Genomic DNA, 9,675 nt, shown 5'->3' on the forward strand with positions numbered 1-9,675 from the left:
ACGGTGAAGGGGAGTTGAAAATAGTGAAAGAAGGAGGGAGAAGGAATATATTCAGGAATATGTTTAATGTAAACGAAGGAGAGAAGCTGCTAAAAGATACAGAACAAAAAAAAAACGGCCCATTTTTGGTGCCTTGAATTAAGGAGGGATATATGCTGCATTAGTTGTACTCTTAAAATACACTATGGTATAAATTTGGTAATTTGGTATACTAAATGTAATTATATCAAACCTTAAACATTGAGGGTAATAAGGTTTCCTATATGGTATAGGAATGTAAAAATTCCTAAGGTTTTTCACCCCGTGCGGGACAAAATAATATCTGTGGACTGTTGAATGTGTTGGTATGATACAAAGCGGTTTGTTACTGGATTCCGGTTCGGTTCGACAGACCCGTCGATATATATAAAAAAAATCGGGTGAGTTCTAAAGCTTTCCCCTTCTTCCTCCTCCCGTACACGACTGCTTCGAGGTTTCTTTTCCTTCTCAAGCTTATCGCGTAAGGATTTCTAGAATGAATTTGCTCTTTTGCTCCATTGGTTTTGTTTTTTCAGCTTTTCGGCTTCAATCCCTTTTTTTAATCGCTTTCAAATAAGTCTTAGGGTTTCTGTTCGACTTTTCCTGCATTGGTATGACTTCTTTTTCTTTTTTGGTAAAATAAAAGAATTTTATTACCATTTGCATTCTGTACTGGTAAAACTTAGCCAACATTTGCATTGCTATGATTTTTATGGCTTGTAATATCGATAAAGCTCTGATCTTGGTATTGGGCTTAATAAATAGTAGTAGTAAAATTTACTATGCTCGAAAAAATTGAATTTTATGTTTTTTTCTGCTTAATTTGCTGTATCTTTCTGCTGGAATTCTGTAGCCTGCTGGGATTTTCATGTGCTATCTGCTGGAAATTACATCATCTTACTTTGTTGAAGTGGTTGTTCACTTGATTAGTGTGATGTAAACTTGATATCTTGAATGCTATAATTGCACTTTAGTTTGGTGCCCCTGTTGAAGTCCCTTCCTTTTGAACATGCTGATATCTCTAAGCTTCAAATGCCCACAGTTTCTTCCTTCGCCATTCTGTAAAGGGGGTCTATAGTAAGTGAAAATTACCCATCTTACGAGGTCTAGTCCAACGTCATTACACCATTAACTTCTACCAAAGTAAAAAACATTGTCATTCATGTCCCTTATCGTGTTAAACCAACTTGCAGTTGCTGAATGTAACCAATGTTCATATTTATTTTGAAGTAGCTGAATTGTGATGTTTGTCTTACTGGTAAAATCTTTGTTTGTATTTAGTTGTTTTTTGTTTTTTAACCACTTAACTTGCTATGATCTTATTCTATATTCCTGTCATATCAAGTTTGGTGTGTGAAGTCCCTTAAAATTTTCCGAAAGGGATTTATCATTATGAAACAAAGTAAAGAGTGGTAACGTTTACATAGTGCAGTTTAGGTTGTTTATGTTATTCATGCCTAAACGAATTGCCTGAGACTGTCAGTATTTCCCACTGGGAATTTGGTTTTACTTTTTTCGGTGAAGATATATTTTCTCTTTTTTACTTGAACATGTGTTTTCTCATATTACACTCCTCTCCCCCTTCCTCTTTCCGTTTCAATTTTTGCCATGAAAGGTAATTTGATGCTGTTCTTATGGTTTATGAATTGATTGAACAGGTTAAGCAATATGGCTGAATTGACTGCGGAAGCCCAGCTTGTTCAAAGTAAAATTCTTTTATTTAATGTACCTTTCCTTTCCCTCTTGTCAATTCTATCAATTATTCTCTAACAAGGACATGACCTTTTGGCATTTCCTCTTTAGAATTTACATAGTTCTCGAGTTTCATGTTCACGTCTATCTCCTCTGCTAGCATTTTATTATTTTATTTGAAATGCTAAACTCCATATGCAATTGGTCAATTGAATTTGATTGTTTTAATGGTCTCACATCGAAAACAAGCTGACCTGCTTTTGCATAAGATGTTAAGGTTTATGTTGAGTCTTGTGAAATTATGCTCTTATTATGTCTTAACTTAAAATTAAATCTTTGCAAAAAGATGAAATTTGGAGATTTTGTTGTTGGCATTGGGAATGGGAGGAAGCTTCAGACAATCAGTGTGGATATATGTAGCTAAATCCTAAACTTACTGTTCTGAAGATATTCTTTCTGTGTAATCTGTTTAGTCATGGTGTCTAACCTAATCAGCCCTCTACTATTTCATATGCCCAGTGCAGCATTTGTGTATGGTCCAATGGGGCTTCAAAGTCAAATATGGCTTATGTTTGTTTATCAGGCACTTAACCTCTTGACAAAGTAAAAAGATATTAATGGAAATATAACAGTGATGTTCATAAGTCTCTGTCGTGTCATCCATTTTATTTTTTATTGTTTCCTACTGTTGTGAAAACCCGTTCTTTTTGGTCGAATCTTAATCAGAGGAGCAGGTTAACATTACTATCTGCTGTAAGTAATGCAGTATGTAGCAGCTAGTCCGTGTGATCATCATATCTTCTTAAAGCAAACTAAAGAAATAAGAAATTTATAAAATCTAAGTGGTCATCTGTCTTGTTGAAGCAAAAAGGAAAACTAAACTTGAAATGAGTACTATTACAGTACACTTAAGAAAGAAAGAAAGAAAGAATTACAGTAGAAGACAAGCTGGTCTAGCCCTCTTAATGTAGGTTGAATGTTCCATGAATAGGATAAGCATGTGTTGTTAACCAAGAACAGCTATCACTATTTCGTGTCATGATAACCATAATCCATACTTCCTCATTGCTGTAATACTGCCCTCTTACCCAAGTTACATTCATAGGGCTGTAATGGATTTTGCCCATAAATCATAAGGATTTTGTCTTACTTTTTGAGGAAGTTTTATCACCTAGTACAGGATTAACACCTAGTCTTTGCCTTCATCGACAAAATTGTCAATAGAGCATGCCACTTGTTTTTCAAGTTTCCCAGGGGGAACTGACTGTGGCGCTATGGTAGACTCAACTTTGATATGGGCAAAATAAGCTTCTCATTCCTTAAACTGTCAATACCAGAGAACACCAGTCTGTACGTCTCATTAAGGAATTAAAAAAACGGGCCAGAAAGGATTTTAACAGTAAATAGTGAGAAATGACATTTCAGTTTGTCCTGTTTAAATCTTGTGTCATGGTTTCATAATCTTGTAATAGAACGAACAAGTTATTGAGATAACTGCATCCACCATTCTTGGTGATTAATCAACAGGCATTCCGCAGAGGTGCTGTGCAACTAATTAATATCAGACAAAACATAAAAAAGAACTGCAATGGGGAAGAGGAAATTATGAATAAGCAGATTCACATGGTTTAGTGTTAGTCTACTTTAACTAAATTGATTGTTTTAGCTCCTTTATTCTCTAAAATAACCACTTTTTTTCTGTTCATTACCACAAGAATTAGTTTTACATGGAAAATTCTAGATGAACATGCAGTAATATTATTAGAAATGATACCTATACATGTATATATAAAGCAATAACCTTTTTCTTATTAGTATGTTTGTGTGCTTATCCACATGCGTGTATAAGCTTGTGCGTGAAATTCGCTTTGGTTGTTTTGATTCACCTCCAATCCTTGGTGTGGGCAAGGAAGACCATATGCCATCCTGTGAAGTCTCCTTCTCTCCTGGAATGACAACTTTAACCTTGTCCTTTTTCCACAAAGTGAAATGAGAAATTGTAAAAAAGGAGGACGTTAATGGAAAAGTCTCCTGCATATGTAATTATGCATCTATCCCCCTTAACACTTAAATGAAGTTTCTACCTTGTTCCCCACTCTCCTAGCACCTTTCTGTCTGTTCTCCAACTCTTTTCTGGCTGATTCTGCATTAGGTTTTATTTGAATGTTGCTTCTAATTATAATTATAATTATAATGCAATTATTAGATATTTAAGTCACTGATTATGCCCTAGGTTGAGCTCTCTCGTTCTGTTCTGCTGACATCTGGAGAAAATGTCTTTGCTTCATGACTCAGATAATTTAGAGAATGTTGATGGGTTCCAAACCATGTCCAAACAAGATGCTGCATGTGTTCCTAACATGCAAATGCAGCCCGAAGAAATCGGTAGGAGACGTCGATGCTCCTGTCATTCATGATATTATCCCCCAATTATTTTCATTATGGTTTAGCCAAGAGACCAGCATCACAAGAACAATGTTTTCACCATTATGCTTTTATTTTCAGAAAGAAAAGCTCGGGTGGATGCTGTTTGGCAGCAAATGAATAAAGGAGTGTCTATGAGGACCCTGTACTCCATAATAAACAAGCCTACTTCAGCATCAAATAGAAATTCCTCAAAGAAATCATCAAAATCGTCATCTTCTGTGAGTATAAGACCTCTACTTTATAATCGTATGAGATATGCCAATGTTTTTATTTGGACTTGTGGTGTAACAATCTCAGCAGAATTGGATGACAGTACTGGGATTGTCCCAAAAGCAGACATCAGAGCCTGAAAGAAGCACGCCTGAGAAGTGTCCTAGGCCTACTCAAAATGAAACTAGCGAGGAGGCAAAGAAGATTGCTGCTGCTGCTCTCTCTGCAGTGAAGGAGGCCGCCACTGCTGCTGCCTCTTCAGGCCGGGGTAAAGTGGTAGGTCTAGCTTGCTTGCGCATGATATTTTTGCGCACTACTAGCTTTTCATTTTTGTAGCTGAAGACTTGGTTCCATATGTGGTGATACACTCTTAGAGCGCCAGGTGCTAGAGCTTTTTTTGGCTGTACATGGATACGGATTTACTTTCTTTCTACGTGACATAACCTGTGGAGAATGCAAAACTTGCTTACGGACCGCTTTTCTTTTCTCAAAGAGCAAGAATGCTTGATACCGTTGTTATTTAAGTAACTTATCCCACTCCCCAACCCCAAAGAAAAATTGAAAGAAAGAAACAGTTGTCACTTTTGTTTGTTTATTCTTTAAAATAAGTTTGATAGTTATCATCAATACAACACCAGGCACCAGAAGAGAAGGAAAGGGTTGAGGAAATTTTTGAGAATGGTTGCGAGCAGTTCGTCGTCTGAACCTCTTGATGGAGAACCTTAGATTAATATTTATCACTCTTAAGATGTGCATATGCTTCTCAGATTTGTTGTTGCTGCTTTTTCCTTGCACATTCTTTATACCTAGTCTAATTTTACAGATCACTGAAGTACGGGATTTTGCTGGCGAAGAAGTTGAAGTAAAAAAGTATATCGATGCCAACTCTGCAGAAGCATCTGATAAAGGCAAAGGCCCTGTAGCATCTGCTTCTCCTGTTGATATTATCCTTGAACAAATAAAAAAGAAGCAGAAACTCAGTGTACTTGATAAGACAAAGAAAGACTGGGAGGGGTTCAAGGAAGAAAATAAAGGCATGGAAGATGAGCTGGATGCTTACAAGAAGAGTTCCAATCAGTATCTAGACAGGGTATCTTTCTTAGAGCGTGCTGATTATCGAGAATTTGAGCGGGAGAGAGATGCTCGTCTTGCAATGCAAGCAAAGAGAAAACCAGATAGTATGAAAGAAGACTACTGAGAGCATACCGTCCAGGAGATACTGGCAGTTGGGATGTGGAAAAGAGGCTGTGGCATTCTTGTCAAAAGAAGTTTGTATCTGTGGCCTAAATTTTCTCAACTTAGATTCTATGTTTGTCCTTACCCTGGATGGATGCCATTAGGGAATATTATCATCAGCAAATGTTGCTGCAGGGTTTACACAAACCCATAAACACCCGTTTTGGATGTTTATTGGCTACATGGTCATGAAAGTGATGCTGGGCATATTGATGGGGTTAATTTCTTTTCTCTGGTGACCTGAGACTCGATGTTAGGAGATCTGTTCTTGTAATTTCTAATTTTAGTCCACTAACATTCTTTTACTCATTTGTCTAGTTAAAAAGTATTGTAGCATAGTTCTCCGGAGAAAGGGGAACTGAGGGTTAGTAGTTAGTTTAAAGTCTCCTGTGTTGCTGGTTGCATGGTATCTTAAATTGGTATCAACCATTTGTTTTCGCTTTCAATTTGATTCTACAAAAATTGTATTGGTTCGTAATGAATGAGTCTTCGTTTCTTCGATTCCAAGGAAAGCATCACTGGACGAGTCTTGTAATCAAAGTGTTAAGCAACCATTCCCTGAAGAATTATCTCAAAGTCCAATGTTTCCTCTGACCATCAACTTTGGAGATTAGAACGTAAAATACTGCAGAATGTTAACCAAATTTCATTATGCAAATCGAATTTACCTCTTCTTGATCAGCAAAGTCCTTATTCATGTCCTTCCAGATAATAATTATTGTGGTATTAAATACTGCACACAATCTTGGGAGGTTTTCCGGAATTAACTAGCGAATAAAAATTTGTTACAATGAGTGCAAACCAATTGGTAAAGCTGATGTTATTCACAGTTTAGGATCTTAAATCCCATTAAGAAAAGAACATTGTTCCTTCAACTTCCACATTATCCTAGCTAGTGTTGTATGAACTGGAGCTACGATGATGTCTTGAGAAGAAAGACCTACCACCATATGAAAATGATCTCTTAATCATAAAAGGCTCTTTATGTAGTGACAACGCCATTGAACTTGAATTTTCAGCAACAGCTTCAACATAACCCATTTCATGTGTACTAATTCTTGATAACATAGCCATATCAAGTCCTATAATTGAAGAATCTACTGAAACAGACCTCCTCATTGCTTGTACACTATCCCATTTCCTATTAACTTCTTTTCTTGAACTTCTTATCTGCAAAACCTCACCAGCAGCCGCTGTCTCATTTTCGTAAATCTCGCCATCTGTGGCCTCATTGTTACTAGTCACTTCTCCAATATCATCTCTCTGTTCATCAATTTCCAGCATCCTTTCTTCATTGGTACCTAAACTCGGTTCGATAGCAGCACGACACAAGGGACAATTTGTATGTGATCTAAGCCATGTGTCAATACAATGGATGTGAAATGCATGTTTACAATTTGGGAGTAATCTAAGACTCTCATCATCTTGGAATTCATTCAAGCAAACAGAGCAGTTTGATCCTTCAATCATACCGTTCCCTTTTTTGAACTTGAAAATACTAATCTTATCAATAACACATGGCTGAAGACCCACAGTGTTGATGTACCAAATGGGATGATCAATTACCGGAGCTCGATTTTCGTCGAAAAATTCTTCATCAAAGCCTTGTGCTGAAGCACTTCTTCTCCTGTTCCAATTCAAGCAGTTCTTCACAATGATCAAATAGTAGCTAAAAAGAAGAAACAAGCTAGCAAATAAGGCAACAGAGATGATAACATAAGGTGATATATTCTGATGATGTTTGCTACTTAATTGTAGCGGAGGTGGTGGTGGTGGTGTGTAATAATCCAAGTCTACATATGGATTACAACCATAAGGACATGTTGAATCACAAAAATACAAACAATCTGTTGATTGGTTTGTAGTTTGTAGTAGTTTTCTGGTGTTCATAGCCATTGATAGATAATGTTTCTTGATCTTAGAAAAACAATAATGGAGTTACTTTCAGAAGATTTAGGTGAGTAGTCATTTGAGATTCTTGATTTATTTTCAAGGTTCTTTAATTCTTTCTCTCAATCAGTAGTTGTCAACAAGGTGGAGGGAAGATAAGCCTGTCATTTTTCAAGGTTTGAATAAAGACTTTTAGAGGGTCTTTTGCTCTCATTCAATTAAATATATGAGGTTGATGTCTCCTTGGAATATTTTTAAAATTTCCATGAATAGTTAAGATACATCGATTCTTGAGCCGAGGGTCTATCGGAAACATGCTCTCTACCTTCTTAGGGTAGGGGTAAGTCTGTGTACACAGTACCCTCTTCAGGCCCCACTTGTAGAATTTCACTGGGTTTTGTTAAGAAACTTAGCTCAAAGTAATAATATGAAACAAGCAAATAGACAAGAATGTAGGGAGCAAGGGAGGAGAGATTCTTGATTCTTTCATATATTCAAGTGTATACAATGTGATGCCAAAACCCTCTATTTATAAGATTACATAGAGGCATACAAAAGAATGCCATAAACATGACATTAAACATTTGAGATCATGGAGGAAGATCATGGGGAGGTTATGGAGGTGTGGGAGTTACAACTATAATGGTGAGAAGTAGTGGGAGTTATCTACATAATGGAGAACAGTAGTGGGAGTAACTTCTTTAGGAGTTATGGACATCCACTACAAAATAATATTTCATAACACTCCCCCTTGGATGTCTATAGATAATGTGCCTCGTTAAAACATTACTAAGAAAAAACCATGTAGGAAAAAATCTTAGTGAAGGAAAAAGAGTACACATATCTTGTAATACGCATTATTTGCTGCCTCATTAAAAGCCTTGCCAGAAAAACTCAGTGGGATAAAATCTTAGCTAAGAAAAAAAAAAGTACAGCGCGTATTTGCCTCCCCCTGATGAAAACATCACTTTATTCTTCAAAGACGACGAATTCCAAGCTTGTATAACAACTTCTCTAATATTGAGATCCGCAATGTCTTGTGAAGATGTTTGTCAAATTATCACTTGAACAAATTTGTTGAAGAACTTTGGTGAATGTGCTTTATTTTGTCTCCTTCGATAGTCCTTCTTTCAATTGATATAAGCAAACAACATTATCTTCAGTATTATTGGAATCTTCTCTTCAAAGTCAAGTCACACGTCTGTTGTGTGTTGATCCCCTTGCTTTATCAGTTGCTTATCTTGGCATGACTTGAATAAGTATCAATAATTAACTGCCTTGTAATATGATAATATGACAGTACTCTCACATGCAAATAGAATGTTTGAAGAACGAACTTCAGAAAATGCCTGCATTTGCATAACCAACAAAATCTTGGCGATATTTGTTAGAATAAACAAATCTAAATCAAGTATTCCTTTTAAAATATAATACTAATTGTATTCCAATTTCTCCACATTGAAATAAAACTATATCTTGCTAGCATATTGTTATACTCATGGTTCTAGCCAGATATATTAGTGCACCAATTGCACTAGACACAAAAATAAATCATGTACGCCATGATCGCTCTAAGCTACATAAGGATCTGCCGAAGATTTATTTAATAAATTTCTTGGGAACCTTAATATGCTTCAGAACAATTTAAATCATTCAAGGATTTTCATTATATGCATATCAAATGTATTGTCAGACCCCCCACAGGAGAACATGTCTCCTAATACCAGGATATTTACAAAAATTTTGTGCCACAAGTCGTCTTTATGTCTATCGACTTGATTTTTCATTTCACTTTCAGGTGTGGGGATTATCCGTCCAACTTCACATTTTTCAGGTGAAGTCAATTTCATTGCATATTTTTCATTTGGCCAATCATTTATCTGTCCAAATTCCATGACAGATTTGAGCTCAAGATCCTCGTCAATATTAATAATATTGAGCGCTACATTATATTAACAACATCGTCGACGATCATTTTACATCGGTTCCATCATCGCACAATAAAGACATAACTTATTGAGATCTCATTATTTTCAGGTACCTGAGCCTCTCCCATGAGGTCTTATAAAATGTTATGTCATGGTGCTCTTATAAAGCACTTGCCTCCTTATTATGACCATCTTGAACATTTGCTCCCTCCTTCTTCAAGGAGTTTTATCTTTGGAACCGATTTGTCTATTACGCTTCATGCGTGCCATAAAC

General features: G+C 36.3%; 2 protein-coding genes across 2 annotated transcripts; one reads left to right on the top strand and one right to left on the bottom strand.

The window, feature by feature from the left end:
- LOC109227328 (craniofacial development protein 1) lies at positions 402-6,029 on the top strand. The gene is made up of 6 exons (XM_019392443.1): positions 402-472; positions 1,677-1,723; positions 4,006-4,095; positions 4,216-4,355; positions 4,435-4,623; positions 5,171-6,029. The coding sequence occupies exons 2-6, from the start codon at positions 1,687-1,689 to the stop codon at positions 5,543-5,545; spliced, it is 831 nt and encodes a 276-aa protein (XP_019247988.1). The 5' UTR covers positions 402-472; positions 1,677-1,686; the 3' UTR covers positions 5,546-6,029.
- Positions 5,991-7,718, bottom strand: LOC109227326 (E3 ubiquitin-protein ligase RING1-like). Its single transcript, XM_019392442.1, has one exon. The coding sequence runs from the start codon at positions 7,477-7,479 to the stop codon at positions 6,472-6,474; it is 1,008 nt and encodes a 335-aa protein (XP_019247987.1). The 5' UTR covers positions 7,480-7,718; the 3' UTR covers positions 5,991-6,471.

Source organism: Nicotiana attenuata, chromosome 6 (assembly GCF_001879085.1).
Source record: "Nicotiana attenuata strain UT chromosome 6, NIATTr2, whole genome shotgun sequence".
In the NCBI taxonomy this organism is placed as follows: domain Eukaryota; kingdom Viridiplantae; phylum Streptophyta; class Magnoliopsida; order Solanales; family Solanaceae; genus Nicotiana; species Nicotiana attenuata.

Coding starts and splice junctions, on each gene's coding strand:
- LOC109227328 (XM_019392443.1), top strand. CDS start 1,687: ATGGCTGAATTGACTGCGGAAGCCCAGCTTGTTCAAA. Junction 1,724..4,005: donor GGAAGCCCAGCTTGTTCAAA/GTAAAATTCTTT, acceptor TTCATGACTCAG/ATAATTTAGAGAATGTTGAT. Junction 4,096..4,215: donor AATGCAGCCCGAAGAAATCG/GTAGGAGACGTC, acceptor TTTTATTTTCAG/AAAGAAAAGCTCGGGTGGAT.
- LOC109227326 (XM_019392442.1), bottom strand. CDS start 7,479: ATGGCTATGAACACCAGAAAACTACTACAAACTACAAACCAATCAACA.